At 36.6% G+C, this 23864-nt stretch overlaps 1 protein-coding gene and 1 long non-coding RNA gene across 3 annotated transcripts in view; one reads left to right on the top strand and one right to left on the bottom strand.

Moving 5' to 3' along the window:
* The window catches only part of itpkb (inositol-trisphosphate 3-kinase B), a 28539-nt gene extending 5479 nt beyond the window's left edge, over window positions 1–23060 (top strand). Inside the window, exons 2-7 of the mRNA XM_039693177.2 lie at window positions 11487–11586; window positions 11744–11957; window positions 14009–14213; window positions 16703–16804; window positions 18420–18491; window positions 18982–23060. Of these exons, the coding sequence (XP_039549111.2) occupies window positions 11487–11586; window positions 11744–11957; window positions 14009–14213; window positions 16703–16804; window positions 18420–18491; window positions 18982–19191 (903 nt within the window). The 3' untranslated portion in view covers window positions 19192–23060. The remainder of the gene's footprint in view (window positions 1–11486; window positions 11587–11743; window positions 11958–14008; window positions 14214–16702; window positions 16805–18419; window positions 18492–18981) is intronic.
* The window catches only part of LOC148976860 (uncharacterized), a 31171-nt gene that overhangs the window by 4574 nt on the left and 2733 nt on the right, over window positions 1–23864 (bottom strand). For both annotated transcript variants that reach the window (XR_016146060.1, XR_016146061.1), the window contains exon 2: window positions 23443–23482. This is a non-coding gene — a long non-coding RNA (uncharacterized LOC148976860). The remainder of the gene's footprint in view (window positions 1–23442; window positions 23483–23864) is intronic.

The following is a 23864-nucleotide window of genomic DNA, read 5'->3' as shown; positions in this document are numbered from 1 at the left end:
CCATTTGCTATGCTTTGCCCAACTATTAAGAATAATTATGGTTTTTTTCAACGTTGTGGCAAATTCTATTAATTAACAAAGATGAAATGCACACTGTTTCATTGCAAGTCAGAGATGTGGTTCACTTTTCTGCATGCTCAGTATCTCCCCTGATATGGTGTCTCCTTTTCCTGTGTCAATCAGATGAGGGAAGAACCCTTGTGCATGCGTGTGTTTGTCTGTCTGTCTGTGCACAGAGGATTGTGGTTACTTGCTCTAGCAAACCCAACAGCAAGTGTGGCCTAACCAAGCCTGCTGTGAGCAAAGCTGTGAGCATTGCAAGACTTTGTCACTTTTTGTTTATTTACCAAAGCGTGGAGCTGCATAATATTGCATGATTCAGGTTAGTTTACTTCAGTGCACACAGTGGTTTTCATTTGGTGTGACTTATAGGGTCAAAAGATGAAAAGACAATGTTAAATGCAAATAATAAAATGCATATAACCATATAATCATGTATAGAAAAAGGAAATACAACAACCTATCCCCACACACAATATAATATATAAAATAATAATTATTTAATGTCTGAACAAATATGGTACCACTTGATGTCCAGTGTCCACTCCAGTGTAAAATCTGGGTCTTAAACTAAAACCTTTTGAAAACTTGATTACTTACTGAGTATCTATTTGCACTACACATTTCTGGAATGTAAAGCTTGTTGGCCTTAATGATGACTGTATTAGGTCAATATTGGAATGATATTACGTTACACTAAAAAATGATTGGCAGTTGAATAAGCTCTGGTATATTAATGGCTGTGAAAATGAGTACAAGATATTTGAACAAGATATGATGAAACATGTCCATTCCTGTAGATTGCTGTAGGTGTAGGCAACAGAAAGTGGGCGGACAGCTTTCTAGAGATAGTGTGTGTGGCACACATGTTCGTGTCATGAACTGAATGAACACACTCACATGAGTGCCACTTTGTTGGGGAATGTTGTTGTTCTCATATTAGTTGGCATTAAATCATTGAATTATTACTAATAAGTCACCATTTGAGAGATCATGAATTGATTGGATAGCGATTAGTGAGCATTATGAACCGAAAGGGAGTCTGAATGAATGTGAATTTGCTAAAAATATTGCTCAATATGGTATTTAGTTATTGATTTTAGGACTGCAAGCAACAAGTTATTATTTTGATTCAACCAATTAATCTGGCAATTATGTCTTTGGCAATTATTTCTTTGTTTAGCACTTTCTGTTAAATTTTAAAACCAAGTGATTGGAAAATGAGCTAATGTGCATTCAAAAATGTAAACAATTTGGATAATAAGGCACCGCCACCTACAATTATTCACAATATTTTGAAGTGCCCACACTAACAATACTGATCATTGACCCAATATATACCAGATTAATTAATACTGGCACATGAACCAATATATCAAATATCAATAGGAGTGAGAATGTGCACTAAAAAAGTAAACAGATTGACTTTTGTAATGCCATTTTGCATAATGTCTTCTACATGGTGGTACCAACTTGTACTTGAACTTCAAAAATAATAGTTTCTAACAGGTTTCCCAAATTCTTTCTTTTTTATACCCTGCCCCAATCTTCCATTTCAAAATAACAGGTAGTCCCGCCCCCAAACTCACGCCACTGGTTGAGCCAGAAGCTAAAACAAAGACAGGACAAAGTGTTTTAAGTGCAAAAAAAAAAAAAAAAAAATTTAAAGCCAAAAATAGTGTTCAGAGTGTTGTCTGAATAAAGTTTAAATGTTCAGCACCAACCACTCTGAGTGTTTGTTAGCGTGGCTTTGCTCTGAACTCGTACACTCCTTCAGCGCAGTGCGAGCCAACCCAACACAAACAGTTTTTGTGTGATTCTATCGCCCCAACGTTGAGCATACAAGTGCTGTAGCATGATACACTGGAGGATCTGAAGGCTACGAGCAATGGAAAATGTAACACCCCTGTGGTTGACGGTTGCCTGGCGACCAGCTGACGTCAAGGCATGCCTGGTTCAAACAGCTGGGGTTCTTTGCTGCAGCAGTGCTGCTGGAGGGAGCCGTTTCATATGCAACAGACAGGAAGTGCACCGGCCTTTTTTTTTGTTTTTTGTTTTTTCGTGCTGGCCACTTTTTTAAAATAGTAGGCTTCACTCGAATGCACCGTAGAACACCATATGCGGAAACCACCTTACTACTACTAATGTGTGGTTGTTTACACTTAATATGGAAGGGTTTTTTTTTTAATGGAGTGAATTTTTTTTTTTAGTTTTGTAAGCTTAATATTTACTTCGACTTATTTTGCAAAAAGAAAAAAACAAACAAAATGAAATAAGCCATTCTTAGCACAGCTGGCTGAGATAAGGAATGTTATTGTGACTACTTTTCTGAGAAAACGATGTGTGTAATGGTTTACTCCTGGAAATGAACAGTGAGCTACTTCTTTGATGCCCCCTGCACTTCACTAGACTCTCTTGAAGTGGTGACTTTGATGCACAGGCGTAACCCAGACCTGCAACTCCCTTCCCCTTGTTAAAACCTGCATGCCTTTCCTTATTGCATGGCTCAGTGGAATGCTTGCTTCCAATTGGTCAGTCGTGGCATTTCACGTCACTAAACTGAATAATTGACCGCTTACTTAAACTGTGTTTACACTGCAAGTCTTAATGCACAGATCTGATTTTTTTGACCATACCCATTTTTTTTTTTTTTTACATTCACTTTAGTTACTTTACATTAAACCCCCTCATCAAAAATGATTCCGTTGATCTCTTTGCTATGACAATTAAAGGGATACTTCACATCTGGAAAGATGAATGTGTATTTAAAATGGGTTATTTATGTAGAAGAAATGTGAAATTATTTTTGAATTTGGAGCTTTTTAGACTGAGAAAAGCTAGAAAATGTATTTTTGACTTGTGTGGCTGAAAGACAACAACTCCCAGAATGCACTAGCTTCACTGCCCTGGGAGGCCACGCCTACTGGTAACTGAGCGCAGTAGGTAAACAACAAGCCTAGGCTACTAGTGAGTCTCTGTGATGAGTGAGTCTGCCCAGGATTTCGAGATCGCCCAAAATGTCCGGGATTCGCCTTTTTTTGCGTTCTACAGTCGCATTAATTATGTTTACTGTGGCGAGCAGGACGAGTGAGGGCCGCGGGAGAACGGCGCGAGGCCGGTGGCGTGATTACCGATGAGCGACACCTGTGAGACGCACCGGTCTCGTCATGGAGAAGCGGAAATTCTTACCAATGTTAAAAGCTAAAATGTTAATGTTAAAATTCTTAACAATATTAAAATCTTTTAGCCTCTGGCCAAAAAATCCTTTGATGATGCAAAAAGACGATTTTTGCGTCATCTGAGGATTTTTTCCAGACTAAAAATACATAAATCTCTCGTCTTCAAGGGGATATGAGGGTGGAAAGCACGGTAATTAGAAAATACTACAGGTTTCCTACTAATACAAACCTTAAAGCTAAATCCTGAAGTGTCCCTTTAAGACACTTCCTATTTAATTAGCTCTCTATGTAGGCAGTAGACAGCACACTATGTTTTAGGGCAGAGCTATTATGTGTTGTGTACATTTTACCTTACAGAGCAGACCCACTCCTACTCCATTATACGTCATCTTCAAACAAGGAAATATGTAAAGAAGAGGGTGTATTTTATTTCAATGAATCCCACAAGGAGCAAATAATACACATTTCTACTTGGCGTCTTATAGCAGATTTACACCTTTGTGTACGTAGGGTGCAGTAAAACGGCAGTTTAATGGGAGGTCTCACTTCTATGAAAGAAATCTCCTGTCATTGATGAGAAAAGACCGGTTTCAGGACAAGCAGGGACACCTATGACATACTTTGAAAGGGCGGGAGTAACTGTCGAAGAGGAATTCGTGATAATACTACCTATCTGACAAGTGTTGAGTTGTATATCCTAATATCCTCTAACAGAACTAACAAGGCTAGCTGTACCCAATTTCTTGACCCATTTTTCCATGCATGTTTTTCTGAACAGACATGGTCTGAATTTAGACATGCACCTCACTTGCCAAAGGAAACTTGTAGCTCAGGATTTTCAAGATATGGATGCATATCTTAAATGCCTTACCTTTTCCCGTAATAAAACACTACACTTAAGCATGTCACATCATTTCAAGTGCAATTTAATCTAGGTGACATTTGACACTTAAAAATGAATGAACAATATGTACAAACACATACCTGAAGATAATTTGTCTAGCCTGAAGAAAAACAACCATCCTCATGTCTTTGTCAGGCTCAAGGTGACAATACAATCGATATGACTTTTAATTGAGTATTGAAAATGACAATTGTGGTAAGGCTGGCTTCATTGACCACGGATACATTTAGGTGCTTAAATGGATACTCCACCGTTTTTTCATATTAAACTATGTTATTCCCTTAACTAAGACGAGCTGATGCATATCTCTGTCGTCTCAGTGCGTGCAGTCATCGCTCTGGCGCGCGAGACACTTTGATAGCACTTAGCTTAGCCCAGTTCATTCAATATGGGCCAAACAGAGAAGCAACCAAACACCTCCACATTTTCCCTATTTAAATACTGTTACTCGACTTGTGTAAATAAAAGTGATGATATTACTGCGCCGAGTCGAAGTGCTCCCAAGCACTTGCTGTGGTATCCCGCCATACAATATAGTTATCCACTTTACACGCTTAGAAAAGCGCAGCGTTTTATTTCAGCCCATTCTCACCCCCAAGGCGTCACCTAACTAATGCCTTGGGAAGCATTTGACCATGCTTCAATATCTGACGCTTTAGGCGCCCTTTAGCGTCAGTTAGATGACGCCCTAGGATCGCGTGTACCCTACCCCCATCCCAGACCTAAACCTAACCGCGTCCTCTAACTGACGCTTTCCTTTAGCGTCAGTTAGATGACGCCGTAGGATCGCGTCATGTAAGTGACGCTAAAGGGCACCTAAAACGTCAAATATTGAAGCATGGTCAAAGGTGACGCCTTGGGGTGAGACTGCGTTGTTTATTTTGCGTCACCATCCTAGGTCGAGTTACACTATTCGAGTAACTGTATTTAAATAGGGAAAACATGGAGGTGTTTGGTCGCTTCTCTGCTTGGCCGTGAAGTGCGATCAAAGTGTCTCGCCAGAGCGATTGAGCGCACGCACTGAGACGACAGAGGCATCAACTCGTCTTAGTTAAGGGAATAACATAATATGAAAAAACGGTGGAGTATCCCTTTAAGTGGCAAATGGTGGCTGTTCGGCCTCCAGAAAATAACACCCAGTCTTTGGCTATGTTGCTGAGTATTGCTTGCAGATGTGGAAAATACTGTCTCAGAGCCCTCTGCACTTTCCTGTCTCGCAGAGAGGTTCCTCTCGAGGGGTTAGAAGCCACTTCCTCCCTCAGTGCTCAGTGGAAACTTTAACAACACCCGTGAGGTCAAGGAGACGCTGTTAAGAGCGGCATCCCTTTCCTTGTGCTCGATATAGCTCACCCTGGCCTTATCAGAACAATGGCACGACCCAGCGCCACGGAGTGCTCCCGTCGCGATACGGCGCTCCTGCTTCCGCTGCCCAAATGAACAAAACCCTGAGCTATTGATAGTGGCTTTATACAATAGCAAAGGGAGAAGATTTTTCTGGTATGCCAGAAAGGCAAGAATGCAAAACTCGTAGGTCTTATTAGGCTTACTCTGAGATTACGCAGTATTATGTCTACTTTTTCTCAGAGGCTTTGCTTTGATTGTTATTGCGGGTTGATGTTTACAGAGCAAAAATCTGTGGTCTTTGGTAAAATAAGCATGACTTGAGTCTTAGTGCTGCAGTGCATGCAAACATCTAGTAGTTGAACTCATTGGTGTTTGGTGTTTCCCAGGGTGCATTGCCGTCGGAAACTTTTGTGGTTTTGAGATGATGTTGCACTTATCATCAGAGGGGAGGTCGCTTACCTTTAGTTCTTCTTTTGACCCTGTTGTGCGTGCAATCAAATACTATTTAAGATGTCAGTTTTCACCGCACAAACTTAAAAGAGGTTTCTCAAGCTTATGATAAAATGAGCTTAAAAAAAGTCAATCCAGGACAGGGAATGAACTGTAATACATTCAGAATGCGCTTCAAAAACTGGCCAATTCATGCAGTAATACTTTCCATTTACTTTCCAAAGAAATCTTGTAATGATGAGTACTGCTCTAAATAATGTGTGAGTATAGAACACCTGGATTTTTTGTCTTCGTCATCTGGAGTTGATTTCAAAAATTCTTACTAAAACAAAAACAGAACAGTTCACCCAAAAAGGATAATTCTGTCATCATGTACTCATCCTCATGACGTTTGTCTTCCCTGGTATAAAAAAAAGAAAATTTGAAGAAGCATAAAAAGCACCAATGAAGCTGTATGGTAGTATTGTATGATAACTTTATGCAAGGGAAATATTAATAAATTATTCAAAAAGTATTTGAATTTAACACATATGGACCACATTTATGATACTTTCACGATGCTTGCCATGCTTTTGCATCCTTTTTGATGTTCAAAGATTTCAGTTATTATTCATTGTAATTGCATGGAAACGGGTTGCCAAAGGGATCAGTAAATGACAGAATGTTTTTTTATTTATTTTTTGGGGTGAACTAACCCTTTAAGTATTTCTCCAACCACAAACTAAGCCATGCAAATGCGTTTCTGCATGCAAATATCAGACCCTGTCTAATCTGGATGCAAGCTACCCCTTCTAGAGAGGCTTGTTAACTAGATTTGTAAATTCGTCAAACCTTCGCATCAAACCTTCGCACAATTCAGGATTTCAAAACAAATTTAGCTCCTAAAATACATTGTGATTGATGTAATCTGTTATGTATGATGAAATCTTAAGCCTCGAAGTTATGAATTGCTTTCAAAACTTATTAAAGCATATTATTATGAAATCTTAAAGGAAATGAAAATTGTCATCATTCACTCACCTGTTTAAAACTAAATAAATAAATGCATAAATATTATAAATACATGGATTCAGTAGTAGTTATAAAATTTGTAAATGACACAGAGGTGAGTAAATGACAGCAATGTTTGGGGGAACTATTCCTTTGAAATTATGCTTAGATTTCTTTAATTTCCTGTAAAAATCTGTAATGTCTCATCATTTGTCTGCAAAACTCACAAAAAATATTTCATTCATCATCCCGTTTCGGGAAAAGGAAGTCAGTTTCTCACAAATTACATTGGTGATGTCAAAACAAGGTGCTGACCTCATCTCTGTCTGAAAACACTGGTGACACTGTCCTTTAGTTATTTAAAGATATTATAAACATTCAGATGGCTGACCCTCACACCACAGACCCATTATAGACACCTACGCATGAAACCCATTTAGTCACATTAAAAGAGCAAAAGCAGTTCCTGCGTCAACTTCAATTTACTCAAAACAACTGCCACCCTTTTTTAAGAGCTTAAACTTAAAAAAAAAAGAAATGTTAAAGAGCAGATGCGACAGAGCAATGCATTTTGTTTTGGAGGGTTTCAGATATAATCTTTGGACCAAAATCACAATGCATGTGTTATACAAGCTGATTCTCATGTTATCCCAAACTCTTCGAATTACAGGTGATCTCAAAGATTTGCATTGCTCGTGGCCTTCGCAGGCATGCCATAGAGTTTTAATGTGGTCTCTGCACATCGAGCTTGGCCAGCCAGCATATTTGCATGGGCCAATTGTGCTTTTGAATGCTTTGTATGGAAACAAATGAGAAATCCACATTACCCTGCACTTTCCTTCACTCAAATTCCAGCATACGACGTTGTGATTGCACGCAGCACACTAGAGTATAATTTTACAGATTTTTATCATGTCATCTTTTATCACGCACATCTGGAATTTTATCGTCCCCGTGCTGGTTTTGTGTGCCACGTCAATCATCTTGGTGCTCAAAGCTTTACAGGTAATAGATTCTGCTTTGCTTCAATTTCTCTGTAGTTGGACTGTAAAATCACATTCTGGCCCTTTGAGTGTTAGGTTATTAAATATTTTTGACTAATTTGACTATGCTTTCATCTATGAATAAGAGTGCAGTATAGCTCAGTTTAACACTTAGCATTCAGAAAAACCCTGCTATTGGCTTTAAGTCACATGAAATTTAGGTGTTTTTACAGCCATAAATCTCATAATTTTTCATGGAAGCAAATAAGCTGTGAAAATCATTTAGAAGTCTTTATGATCTAGGGCATTTTGACATGACTGTGACTCTCTGAGTAAGTCTACAACTCCCATCTCTTCCTGTGAGTTTTCCACTTGTTTTGTTTTCCCACATCCTAAAAATTTACCTCACTATAGAAATTCCACATAACTTTAATGTGTGCAGTCATCAGGAGGTAGGACCCTGTGGTGTTCAGATCATCTTAATGTCTGGCAAACACTGTACCTGTACTTCAATCCTTGTGTTTTAAGTGCTTTCTGCAGTGGCTCAAACCACAGCATCTGTTTCATGTCAAATGCTTCAATATCATCCAGAACGTCTGCACACTGTAGCTATTTTGTTTTATTTAACAGATCAGACCTTAGTCACATTCAGTAATCGTAGCTAATCTGCTAAAAGTAATTTTCATAAATCACTTGTTTGTTTTTTATTAGTTTTTTTTTTTCCACACTATGGTATAATAATAATAATAAATAATAATAACCATTATAATTACGATTATTTATTTATTTATTCGGGACAGTGCACATTAATGAACAATCTAACATTTCTGTACAGAATGTAAATGAGTCAGGGTATGGCATAAATGCTCATTTTCACCTGTAGTCCCGAAACAGGAAGACAACAACATGTAAAATAATACAACACAATAGAAAATGACAATATACAATAACAAGCAAGAAACACATTAGCACACACGTTGTATCAATAAAATTAATCAAAATGAGGAATAAATACTGGGAACTTTTAAGAAACTGTTTAAGGTGCTTTTTAAATCCCATACACAAAAGAACATTTTGAAAAATATTTAAGATGTCCTTTTCTTGTATGTTATCTGAATGCAAAACTGTGCAACAATTTAAATAATATTTTTGAATGGGGGGGTAATAATAATAATATTAACAATAATTATAGTGATAATAGAATGTTTAAAATGTTTAAATCAAAGCACTGTATTCAAATATGGCATTTGAATTGTTGTTTTCACTTTTTGGACATTTATGAAATGGCTCAACCTTCACACACTTATAGCTACAATCTTATTAACATCAGCCCTCTGCTTTCTCAAGCAACGACGGTGACCCCATGACCACTAAGTTTCCACAATTGTCTCTAGGGGTGAGTATGGGGACATGGAGGGGACACACAAAGCAAACCAGCCCTTACAGACATGCATGCTCTCTAACAGCATCTTAAGGGCGGGAGGAACAGTTTTCCTCCACTGGAGCAGAACAGGACAACCTTCATGTGACAGATAAAACTCTTACTGCTCTCAGATGATGGTTCATACCTTTTATGGGCCTCTTTCTAGACTAAATTAAATCCGACCTTTTCGGCATAGACGCCACAGGGAGAAATGTACAGCTTACAGAACAAAAATTCATTGTATCAAACTGGCATTCTCATATGCAATGTCGACTAAGGTGTTGAGCTCCAAAATGACAAAAAGCACCCTAAAACTATAAAAGTGGTCTCATGAAGCCATGTGACAGTTTTGCATTTGGAATAGACTAAAATGTATTCAGTAAAAATCTTGACACTCTACTGTAGTTCTCCTTTGCATGACAGAATTGATTCGCTTCATTACAATTTGATTCGCTTCATAACAAAATTTTTTTTTAAAAATCTGACTGATTCAGTCCTCAAGGTCACAGCAGTTATACTGTAGGTTTACTAGAGGAGTATTTTCAGTAAAAAAAGGCTTCGATTTTAGTCAGAAAGCTATCAAATAGCTTCAGAAGACCTAAAATATAATACAAAAGTCATATGGACTATTTTTAAGATACCTTTATTTTCAAAGATATGTGTTTTGTGTGTGTGTCATTTTAGAGCTCTACATTCACTTTCATCATGTGGAGGAAAAAGGCATGAATATGAGAATTTCACATTCTGTGTCACAAAGGATTGAAACCACATGTAGCTGAATAAATACATGATGTCATAGCAACTCAGGAAGAAAAAAACTGTCAACTGCCAAATCCCTGTAATTTAATTCTGATTTTAATGCATTTTATAACCCTTGATTGATATTTTTAGAGTTTTTTCATGGTCGAATCTGTTGCATGACAAAGTGCCTCTCAACAGATTTTGAATGCACTCGGTGGCTTGTGTTTGTTGGCCAGACAGGTTCTCTAGATCGGGAGGGGGCTGATTTGTGGTCATAGCATGTCTAGTTTTGAAGTGCTCTTCCTGGGAGAGCTGGCTCAAAATGTGCTTGCAGGGAGAGAGGCTTCCCTGGTCACCCGAGGAAAGCCCTCATCTATCACTGAGAGCAGAATAAAGAATGTGTTTACCATGCCAACATGGAGAGTTAAAGAGTTCTCACTCAAGGACATTTAGTGGAGTGGAATAACAGTGTAATGGCTCAACAGAGCAGCTCTTCTCGGACTTGAGTTTTTTGCAGGGAGTGAGTATGTCCAAATAGAGCAAGAACTTTAAGAGATGGTTCCAGGTGAAATGGTTCACCTTGGCAGGAAAACAAGCATAGAAAAAAAAAATCAACTGCACATCTTCATCATTTGTTTATGTGCGATATCTGATTGTATGAATATAAATCCTTTGCAAAAAGCAATTTACAGTGCTGTGTAAACAATGATATCAGCACTGACCACTGTAGGAGTGCCAGCAAACGTATGTAAATACATGCAAAAGACCTGTTTGTTTATTTTCCCGCATGTTGTGCTAGTTTGGGTTTTGTTGTAGGAAAATGAACCCCACCTGCCAAATGTCATTATATAAGTAATTACTTATTCAAAATAACATGAGCTATATATATATATATATATATATATGTGCACACACACACATCATTCTAATATGCTTTGACAGATCTTTGACATTTTCTAGTGGGTATCCGGCGTATACCTGTGTATCACGTAGACTACACCACTACATTTACACTCTCAAATAACACATAAAAACTGCATGCATGATAATTATAAAAGAAAATGTTGTTTAAAATACCCTGTTTCACTGTTTTAGTTTTATAACAAAGTTGGAAGTTGAAATAGTCTTTTCTTCCCTATTGTGAGGTACAGTATATCCGAGTGAATATGATCCGAGTGAATTTTATGTGAACAAGAAAAAAAAGGGGGTCCTGCCAATAAACATGTCGTCAGAGAAAAGAAGAGATGATTAAAGATTAAGAGGGCACATGCATTAAAAAATAATGAATTGTGCGGATAAATAATAAATGAATAAATACTGCAATATTCCATTAAAAAAAAACAAGAATCTGAAATTTTGATTTCATTAACTTAAATGGGGATTTATCTTGCTCTCTTTTTGTCATTGAACAGCATAAATCATGGAAGAAGATCAAGAATATGGTGCACTGGTCACCATTTGTCATGTCCTTCAAGAAGAAGTACCCTTGGATACAGCTGGCTGGCCATGCAGGTAGGCTTTAAAAAAGAGCTAAAGATTTTGCATTAGTTTCCATGAATCAAAGTCAGTTAATAAATTAAAAATAGTGCGTAGTGAATTGCTTTGAATTTGAAAGAATTATCGCTATTGTGGTAATGCTGAGAATGCAATGCATTGTCTCTGTTCTCAGGCAATTTCAAAGCAGGAGCTAACGGTCGCATCCTAAAGAAACACTGTGAGTGTGAGCAACAATGTCTCGATAGGCTAATGAGAGACGTGCTAAAGCCATACGTTCCCGCCTACCATGGAGATGTAGAGAAGGATGGAGAGAGGTACAATCAGATGGAGGACTTGCTGGCAGACTTTGACCTACCCTGTGTCATGGACTGCAAGATGGGCGTCAGGTCAGTTACTGAGATTTGACCACTATCCTGCTACACTGCCTCACCTAACCTTTTACTTCACAAAAATCTATCTACAACCCTAGAAATGACTAAGAACACCCTAGTAACCACCTAGAGACCACCTAAATCTGACCCAGAATAACCTCTCTACGTTCTATAATACTCCACAAACCCAGAACAACACTGCAAACATTTACCAAGAAAAAAACTCACAACACCTTTTAGCACTACATAGAATACGTCATTAACTTCACAGCAACAAACAAGAACACCTTGACAACTGTCCAGCAACGCCTTAGCAACCATTCAGTAGTGCTTTATGACAGGATGTAACCCGTGAAACTTTTCAATTTTAACTTGACTTACTTTTTCTATTTTAGATGTAATATATTGTATTAGAACTAAAACTATTATAAATTGTTTCCGTTAATTGAAATAAAGCTGAAATGAAATAAAATATTTTGAATTAGATATGTAAAAAAAAATATCCAACCTAAATTTAACTTTAAAAACTTAAATGAAAATGAGAAATATTGCATTGGCAACTAATTGAAATAAATTAAGTAATGAAAATGAATCAAAGCTAAATAGAAAGATAAACTAATAAACATGACCAAAGCACAAAATTATTAAAACAAACTAAAAATGTATGAAACTAATAGTTACTAAAAAAGAAAACTGAACATTAAAAAAGCAAATTCAAAATATGCAGACTGATCTCGTGAAATGGCATATGTATGACACGCCAATTCGTATTTCCATTTTTGGCATGCCATCAACACGCATAATCGCTTTTCAGCGTGTTTATGAACGCAGTTGACTTAACGTTACATTACTGTATATATAAATCTATGACCTACCCCAACCCCGTCCCTAAAATGGGGTTAATACAATTTATGAATCTTCCCCTACCATCCTAGGAAAAAAATATCGTTCCCCAGATGTAGATCTACATTTTGCTTCGTTTCGCTCGACATTTAACGGCGTGTGCATACATGCGGAATCACTCGGACATTTAACGGCGTAGACATACACGCGGATAGCTCAAAATGCATATAGATAACACGCCACTTGACTTGAAAGTGGCGTGCATGTTTTACACAAAAGTCATGATGTCATGTTGAAATATGAATACTATAATAGTATATGAATAAATACTATAACAGTTTATGAATAATACTTTACTGTGCTAATCTAGTGTTTTACAAGTTTTTCTATCCAGTTTGAAAGAGTTCAAAATTCAAATTGAAAATAGTTTTTTGTCTCTTGCGTATAATATAAGAGAGAGAGAGAGAGAGAGAGAGAGAGATCAAAAGAGAAAGAAATTAATCTAATCACTAATCAAAATAAAGTGGGCAAAAAATCCCCCTCCCTGCAAAAACGTAATCTTCATCTTTTGTTATCTTCCACTTATGCAACAGCATGTCCGCTGCTGAAAATCTTGTATGTTATTTTAAAATGAATAGTTCCATTGACCCATTATTTGTACAGATGTTATACATTCCAAGCACCAGAGAACTCGAACAAGGACCTCACTCCCTAGAGATTTCACAGCAGAGCGGCTCGGTCCTCTAATCTGGTGAAAGATAGCTGTGCTTGTTTGCGGCTGGTGCAAGGAGACCATGAAACACATCGTCCATCGCTCATCACTTTTATCCCTACTCTCACATTTCAACGTTCTCATCTCTGTCGTTCCCGGGACTGTTCTGTTTGCTGTTGCAAGCCTGACCGAATCACGGCAGCAGCCATGGACAAATATAGAGATAACCAGATGGTCAGGATATTAACAGAATCCTTGCTGGCCTGGCCAAACAAAGCAATGTGACGCTTTCAGATTCACGCACTTCTTAGTTTCTAAGGGAGCGTTTTCCAAGAAAAGTAAAGTTGGAGAATAAATATTTATTTAGTTATCATGCCATTAGCAAATAAGACGAACTACACTTTTAGTAGGCACTACAAACTTCAAACGAATATGATTGATGATGCAACACAAGCAACAAGTAAAATGACAGAAACTGAGCCAGCAGGTTATTTTTTTCCCCCTCTTGCAGGACGTATCTGGAAGAGGAGTTGACGAAAGCCAGGAAGAAGCCTAGCTTGAGATCTGACATGTACCAGAAGATGATCGAGGTGGACCCCAATGCGCCCACGGAAAAGGAGAAAGAACAGAAAGCGGTCACTAAGCCTCGCTACATGCAGTGGAGGGAAACCATCAGCTCCACCGCCACGCTAGGCTTCCGCATCGAGGGCATCAAGGTGAGACGTTCGGTCACAAAAGCTTTAAAGGAACTTTGACATGTTTTCATCATTACACTCGCTTCAACTGAAAGACTAGACAAACTGCATAATCTACGGGTCATGTCGGAGGTATTGGTTTCCTGATGTAGCTTGTAGTACAGTCAGAAAAAAAAATGTCAATATGGATCAATTGGCCAAATCCAATTAAAATTTCATTCGGATTGTGAGGGGTGGTTTAAACCTTTTCTAATCCGATTGAGCGGACATGTAATGGTCGGATTGAAACCCAAAGTCTTGTGCATTTGCAATGACGTAATGATGTGTGGAAAGAGATGTTGTTGAATGAACAACAAATGAATGTCATAAATGATTGACACAGATGCCTTGTTTTGGGCATGAAAAGGGGCACTATAACCTTGATTTTTGCTTTTTTTTTAAGTCAAAATATTTTTTTGTGAGAATGAACATTATCCAACAAAGTTCATTGAGCTTTACTTTAATCTTGAGTTAACAAAAGGGATCTTGGAAGCGCAGTGCTGTTTTATCTGAGAAATCACAATACCGTATTAATTAGATCCCGAACCTCCCACTCAGGTGAAGGGGGGCATGATTGGCCTTTTTCAAGAGGTTGATTGTGACTGAATGTTTCTGTCACACACACACAGCCTGTTTGTGGCACGTTCTTTGAGCTCAACATCAGTCAGTGACAGGCTGCAGCTCTCACAACATGATTTCAGTTCTGTAATTCCGGCCTAGATACACTGCCCTAATAATGTAAATACACCCTCATGGAAAATGTCAAAAAGACTTAATACAAGTTAAAAACATTCAGCTCATTAAGCCAAACCAGGCAGGCGGCCTTGATTCCATTAAGACAAGCAAGAGGAGATTAGAAAGATTATGTTCGGTCTCTGCCATGATTTTCCAAAATAAATCTTCGTTAATGAGAGCTCTGCAGATGTCTTGCATGAATAGGGAAGTATAGGTTCTCCTTTGGCACTTTCCATTAGCACAAAGGGCAGGTTCTCCCCCTCTTTCACTATTTACGTGGATGGGGGATGCCCTGGGCGCCTCTACATAAAGTCTTTTCTGAATAACAGGCAGACTTGGGGTGGGCGATATGACCAAAATCTTATATCACGAATCACGATTTAAGTAATTTTATTTCAATTATATATGGTTATTTTTATTGATTTAAATATGGATTTTGTTGAAATTTTACATCACTATCCAAAAGAATAGTAATTAATTAATTAATATTATATAATTAATTAACCAATTACAAGCAATAGGACAAACTACAATAGAACAAAGACACAAATTAAATAGACCAAACTGAAAAACTTCAAAAACTCTACAGAATACTACTTCAAAAAAATACTACATAAATTGTATAAAAAAAACACTGCATAGTCTTCACTGTGTAAATGAAATATACATTTATTCTTATTAAATGCATAAATCCTTATCAGAGATTTTCTCTTTTGTTGTTTGATTATCATTAATGACACAGACGACAACTGGTATATTAGGCTGCTGTCACTTTAAGACCGAAAGCACATATCCAATACAGTTACACATGCGTTTTCTTTTACTTATTTTACGTTTTAACTGTCGTGAGTGTGTATTTAAAGATTAAAAAGTTAAAGATGCAAGTGTGTATTTAACATTTCAAGCCTAATTTTTTGTCAAAAGCACTCAGTTCAGTCCTCACACGCTGAATGAGCAGCGGCTTCATGTGTCACTCAGACTGACCAAACAGTCTCTCTGAGATATGTAGTGAAATTAATTCTCTTACGCTGTTTATTGCGCGTCAGTGATTTAAAATCACTTGTTTTTTAAGTGTAATGCTTAAACGCATTTAAATGATAAACTTTTGTTACAATGCAGAACAGCAACATCACATGAGCAGCATAACCGTGATAGAGACAAGTCCAAAATCTCTACCGGTTGACACATTTCTTGCAGTTAACCGTGTCTATGTGTATATGTTCCACCCTTAATGCAGACTGTTGAGTTTCCTGTTGTTGTGATTACTGTCTTAACTTAGAAGCACATTTTTCCACAGTCCATCAAAATTTGTGCACAGTCCATCGATATGACATTGCCTTGCCCTTTGATGTTTACTACGACTATTATTAAGGTCATAATTGGGGTTATTTCAACAAATCCTTAAATAGTATTATTAAACTAATCTAAAATAATTAAACTTGTAATTGAGCTATGAGCAACATTGGCTCAAATGGATCAACATGGTAAAACATGTCCTGATATAGAAATAGCATTGGCATATTTAAAAATATATTCAAATAGAAAACAGTTATTTTCATAATACTTAACAATATTACTTTTTTTTGGTGTATTTTTAATCAAATAAATGCCTTGTTGAGCATAAGAGACTTATTTTATAAACATAAAAGTTCTTACCGATCCCAAACTTTTGAACGGCAGTTTATATATACATATAGATCGGCAAAATGAATTCATCTTCCCTTTCCCTTCTACAGAATGAGGACGGAACAGTAAACAGGGACTTTAAAAAGACTAAAACGCGAGAACAAGTGACTGAGGCCTTCCAAGACTTCGTCAAAGGAAACGAGAAAATCCTGGTAAGTCTGCGCTCATGTGTTTATGTGCTTTTTCTGCCAATTTCAAAGTCTCCTGAGGCACACGGAAGGGAAGTGAGTGACAGGTGGAGCCAAACTCTCTCATTTACCCCCCAGGGTGGTTTGGGTTTCCTTTGTGTGGTGCAGTCCCTTCAGAGTTATAGATGTTTGAAAGCAGCGAAAGCTCACCTGCTGTCAGGGAAAACCACTCTTTAAGTGCACACAAACTTGATTATATTACAGAGAAATACACACATGTAAATTGCATAATGCAGTTATTGACACACGACTGTGTATTCTTGTGACATTAAAGTACTGTAAACGCAATACCGGTTTAAATATTAATAGGATGTTTGCACCTACAACAAAGAAATAACATTACATGGGAGGTTTCCCATGTTGTAATGGGTGTTTCCTTAAAGTTAAGCCTTATAGACAAATAGTTCCAAAGAAGTTGTCCTATTGGCTTCCTGTGAGGCATTTATTTAACCCAATGTTTGTCCACAGCGTGTCCTGAATGTGCATCCCTATTCCCTTAAATGCTCTGTGATTCATCTGATAACTGTGCTTTAGATTCGTCAGATAAACTTGCTTTTATTTCCACAATTAACAACCTCTGATTTAAATGCTGAATTAATGCAATTATTTTGGCATGAATTAGAACGGAGTGTGGTGGTGGTACTATATGATCTGATTATAGACACTAATAATTCCTGATAATAAGTCTTGACTCATATGGTTTATATTTGTTTAGCATCCAAATAATACATACATGAAAAAATAAGAGATGTAACTAAATTCAACCTTAAAAATTTTTTGTTTTTCTATTTCTCTTATATATATATATTAGGGCTGTGAAACGATTAATCGCGATTAATAAAAACCGTATCCAAAATAAAAGTTTGTGTTAACATAATATATGTGGGTGCACTGTGTAAAATTATATATATATATACATACTGTATATACATACACAAATAAACACACATGCTTGTATATATTTTAGAAATATTTTCATGTATATGCTGTATATAGATTTATATATAATTTATATTATATATAAATATTTTATATATAAATAATATTTTTTTCTTAAATATACATGTATGTGTATATTTTGGATGCGATTAATGGCGAATAATCGTCGACAGCCCTACTATATATATATATATATATATATATATATGTATAACTTCAGAATAAGGTTAATTTATTAATTAACATAATGCATAAGGTATCATAAACTAAATTAAAAACATTTTATTGGAATTTATTCATCTATATTCATGTCAATTTATAAAAAAATAGCACTCTGATAATTAAAGTCTGTTACATAAATTAAATAATGTTTATTTTAACAATTTTAAATATTATAAGTGTATTATGTGCAGAAATCAACAATATTAATAATTGAATTATTAATTAACTCTTTAAAAAAGGTTCAAACATATCTTGAATTATTACATTTATATGCAGATTTAAAGAAAAAGGCTTATTGTCTCATTACATTATAGCTTTTTTTTATCACATGCATCCAATATTATTCAGAAAAAGTATTTTTGACACTACATTTGTGGGTATTTTTATAGTCACTTACACTTTGTGTCTTTTCCCAAAGAATTCCTATCTGAATCGTCTGAAAGAGATCAGGGACACTTTGGAAAAGTCAACGTTTTTCAAAACGCACGAGGTAAACAGTCACTCTTTTGTTTATCATTTTAAGACACATTAGTTACACTAACGACCATGGTGAAATTAATAAATGCAACCTTTTATGCACCCATGTGATAAGAGCATGTGAAAATGGGGAAAATGTATAAAACACAATAGCATCTATGCAAACACCAGCTCTGAAGTAATTATCTGTACACAGGATGCTTGAAGAAGAGCTGCAAAGCATTACACGACCTCTTTTAATCGATTCGACTTTAAAGACAAATACACTAGATCAACTTCATGTATTGCCAGTGTCAGAACTTTGTTTTGATACAAGGAGGTAGAACAAGCTATGCAAACACAGAGTCGTGCTTATTCATATTAATAGATAACAAAAACAAACTGTATGGTGGAAAACAGGACAACTATCTGTTTAATAAGTGAGCGCACAATTAAGATGGAAACAGGATATTTGTGTCTGTTTTTTGATGAAACATTTCACTCTTCCCCTCTCTGGTGTTCAGGTGATTGGCAGTTCTCTATTATTCGTCCATGACAAACGGGAGCAGGCAAAAGTGTGGATGATAGACTTTGGGAAGACCACACCATTGCCGGAGGGGCAGGAGCTGTGCCACAGGGCCACCTGGGTGGAGGGTAACAGGGAAGACGGCTACCTCTACGGCCTAGACCACCTCATAGACATTATTTCCCAAATGCTACCTAAACCCCACTAGAGTAAGAGGATTCGATCTTCTCGCCCGCACTACAGTTCAAGACCTAAAGCTATCCTAACCGATCGCCCCGTCTCACCAAAAAAGAAAACTGTAAAACTTAAAACAGAATATCAGCCGCAATGGCCTTTAAACGAGTGTGTATGTTTGTAAACTTGTAGATGCTGTACATATAGTGTAAATGCCAGTGTTTTAGTTCAGAACGTGTGAATAGGATCTTTGCAGCTAGCGCTTTAACAAACGGGTGAATCTTAAAGCCACACTCCCTTTATGTGCGATGTTTTCAACATGCTTGTGTTTCGGAAAAGTGTAAAGCACACACTGTTTTACTCATGATCGTCTTAATATTTTGTTTTAGATGCTGCAGAAAAGACTTTTTTTATTCTCACCTATAGGCACCATTTCTTATTTGAAACAAAACTAAAATATATATAAAATGGTAAAGCCTAACAATCAGATGTTTATTGAGATATATTTATATTTTTAGGATTCTAACCAATATTCATTTGTTTTATAGTTTTTTTTTACCCTTTTAAGATAATGTTAATGTACTGTTAAATATGTCATGTATACTGAGTGCCTATAGTAGAACAAATTTGGTGGACGGGCTGTGCTTTTATACTTAAATTCTTCATATTGACATTCCAAGTAGGGCTGGGTAATTGATCGATACAGATTTTAAAATTCGTTTACGATTCTTGATTACAATTAACAAGCTCTCAATCAATTCAGTCCGGACTTCAATCCAATTTAATACGATTCCGATGTATTTGGGTATGCATTTCAGTTAAAGTTTTTGACTTTAGTCATTCGTTTTGAGAATGAGGCTACGCCCCCGCTAAAAAATATGTATTTTTTTCTGCTCCCGTTCACAAATCGTACGTTTTGTCCCGTTCCAGTAAGACTCTGTCCCTCTCCGGTGTCATAAGCAATTTTTCACTCTACAGGGCTCCAGACTGCGACCAAATGGTCGCATTTTGCGACCAAAAATTGAGAGTGTGCGACTGAATTTTACATCCAGTCGCACATGTGCGACCAGTAAATTTGCCACACGTTAAACGCATGGTAAAGCGTGGAAGAGGCGCGTCAATGAATCCGTGACAAGAATAGCGCGCGTAAACGTTTCTGGGAAGGAGACGGAAACAAATATCACAAACTGATGTGCGTCTGAGCAATCAGCGATCTATCGACTCTTTAGTCGTTACCTAGCAACGAATGCAAACAAAATGAAAGTGGAACGAAAATACGCTACTCATGTATGATTAGGACCGTGGAGCTGCAGCAGCGATCCGAACCATTGACAAAATAAAGCCCCGAACTTGCCCGTCGCGGGCCGATCTGTCCTTAAACGAACAATTTTAAGATTTTGGAAAACTCTTATTTAAACACTTAAAATAATAATAATAATACCATTGTAAACAGTAGGATGTTTATTGGCTATTTTCACTCCATATACATATTTTCACTACTTTTATTAATTAATATTAAGACATTATAAATGATAAAAACTAAAGTTAATTTCATCTACACCCTAAATTAAGCTTAGTGATTTATTGTTAGCCCCAGTGCAACCAGATTTTTTTTTTTTTTTTTTTTTTTTTTTTTTTATAGAACTGCGAGTTCTCATTTGAGGTGATGCTGCCCTCAACTTTGGGTCTGGAGCCCTGTGAAGTTAAAATAAAACAGCATATCATAATGTTAAGTCTATTTATTATTAAAGAATTTGTCAGTGTTACAGTTATTTTGTGGGAAATTTGAATAATTGCATTGCAAGCTTATTTAAGGTGTGCCCCTAAATTTTTTGCTTGCGCTCCTAAAATTTTCAGTCAGGGGCAACAGCGCTCCTAGTAAAAAAAGTTAGTCTGGAGCCCTGCTCTATTAAAGTCTCATTTTTACGCGCCACCCTAGACTTAATAGAAAAGTGTTTCGTTTTGCTGTCACTTGTATTGCATCACATTCAAAACAGATTGCAAACTTTAAAATATTGCTAACTATGATATTAAAAATATGATTTTTGTTTTGTTGCGGTGTCACTGAAGATTGAGTTGATTTGGAGTGAGTAATAGAAGCTGAACACAGTGCCATCTGTAGGATGGGAAGAGCAGTACAAATACAAATACTTTATCACGTACGTAGCCACTAAATAATTTGGATATTAAGAATCCATGATCATGATTAATTGGAAAATCTATATTTTTACCCAGCCCTATCCCCAAGTGCCCAAAATAATGTGCAATTAATTGAGTGTCAACGTTTTTTTAGGCTCCAGTTCAAGGAGATTATTAATCTGTCAATACCAGCGTGTGGTATGTTTTCAAGTTCCCTGTTAACACGCAGTCTGCACTGCTTTTTGTATTTTAAAATCAGTAAGAACAGCAACTGTCCTTGGAGTCACTATAATAAGGGTAAAAATAAGAGCTTTTCTACGAGCTACAATGTATTTTTTTAATTAATACAGACTGTGATCTTAATCTACACATCTGTTGACCAAAAACGTCAAACATTCCATGCAAGTTCAAACATTGCAGATCATCACCAGAGCCTTAAGAAATGTTGTACTTCCTTTGAAAGTGCCTGAGGGCGCCGCTCGATGCAGTGCCTCTGAATGCTGATTCACTTGAGAGAGGTGATTGTTGTTTGCATGACTATTTGCCATGCAAATGAACCATCCCCGCATACCGCCAAACAATGAGATAATGCTCAAAGCAAAATATCATTGGAGATAAAAACTAATTTGTTGGTCAGTATGGAAACCTTGTGCTGACACCAGCATAAACGCAATCAGTGATTATTCGTTGTTGATTTAGCCCGGGAGAGAGGAACACCTAGGGCAGACCTACAGGTCGGGACGTCAACACCACGCACTCCAGTCACTCGGTAAAGGCAGATGGGTTATTGAGAGGCCTCGAACCAAATGTCACCGCATTGTTTTGTTTTTTTTTACCCGTCATATATTTGTGACGAGATTTTGCTGTTGTTAAATAAATGACCTTTTACGAGTGCAAAAGGAACAGAGAGGACAAAAGGTCTCAAATCCGTGTCCTAAAGCCACAGTTCTCTAAACACGCTTAAAATGGGTAGGAAAAATGAAATAGGTCAAATCATAGCTGCTGTAAGTGATTTTTTTTAATAGGCCTACAATACATAATTCTTCACTACCTGACAGTCAGATATCACTGAAATAGGTGTTTGAGAAAAAGAAGTAAAAAAATATATAAAACGCAGCCAGGAAACATTTTTCATTCTTCAAATGCCAACATAATGGTGTAGTTATGGCATGTACCACGTGATGTGTGACACTAAACAAAAAAATAACCTGAAAAATTAAAGAAAAAGGCGACTTTTGTTTGGAAAGTAAAATTATTTTTGCATTTGATTTGATGGCATTAAAAAAAACACTTACAGCAGCTTTAATCAGGTCTATTCACCCCCAATTTTTTTTTCTGTACTAAATCTTGAAGCCAGATGTGCTTTCTCCCTACACAAGCTAAAACATGGAAGTAGGGCTTCCCCTGCTGTTTATGGTGCTGTATTACAGAGAACAAACAAAACTGACCAAGTCTTCTTCTTGCCCTTGACGTTTTACATTTCATGCCATATTTGTGAGGTCAAAAATTGTGGTAATTTCTAGTGGTGTCATAAGCATACTCATATTTATATTGTATGTTTTGTTACATTTTGCACAAGAACACTAAATGTAGCTGCATTGTTTTTTTTGTTTTTTTTCTTTCTTGTTTGTTTGGCTTCCCATATCTTGGTGACGTAGTGGTTCACTGTAATATAAGCTAAGCTCATTGCTGTGTAAAAAAATGTGCAAACATCTTCAGAGTGTGCTCTGTCTGTTCATGAAAATAAATCTCTGAAACCAGTGACATTTGACCCTGTTGCATTTATGTTGGTCAAGGGCTTGCTGCAGCCTGTTTAACACAAGGAACATTTACACAACATCAAAATGCTCCTGTGACCAAAATATCAGTGTTGTGGTCCAGAACCTTTATCTATGTTTTAGGAAACTTAAGCTCTCTTGCATCTTTACCTTGCTGTATATTTGCCATGTCAATGCAGCAATTAAATAATAATGCTCGGTTGTGCAATTTTACTGGAGAAAATTATTTTTCCCCCAAAAAATAAACATGGTTGGGCTTTTCTTTATCTGGTGATACAGTAATTGAATATCATTGTTAAACATAATATTTTGACAATCTTAAACAGATAGTTCACCCAAAAATGAAAATGCTGTCATCATTTACTCACCCTTATGTTGCTCCAAACATGTATGAGTTTCTTTCTTCTGCTGAACACAAAAGATCCACATATTAGAATGATTTCTGAAGGATCATGTGACACTAAAGGAGAAATAATGGTGAAAATTCAGCTTTGATCCGAGGAATAAAATAGATTTTAAAATATATTCAAATAGAAAACATTTATTTTAAATTGTCATAATATTGTACAATATTACTGTTTTTTTGTATTTTGAAATAAATGCAGCCTTGGTGAGCAGAAGAGACTTCTTTTAAAAACAATAAAAATCTTACCGATCTAAAACTTTTGACTGGTATTAGTTTAAAACATATAAATACATTTAGACCACATAACAGTGATTGCTATCAGTATGTGAAGAGACTTTCAATCAGCATAACAAAGAAGGTTTATGGAACAAATCGCCTACCCTG

Source organism: Pimephales promelas, chromosome 13, assembly GCF_988280905.1.
Source record: "Pimephales promelas chromosome 13, fPimPro1.hap1.1, whole genome shotgun sequence".
In the NCBI taxonomy this organism is placed as follows: domain Eukaryota; kingdom Metazoa; phylum Chordata; class Actinopteri; order Cypriniformes; family Leuciscidae; genus Pimephales; species Pimephales promelas.
Note: the sequence above shows the minus strand (reverse complement) of the source record. Positions and strands in the feature narration are given on the sequence as shown.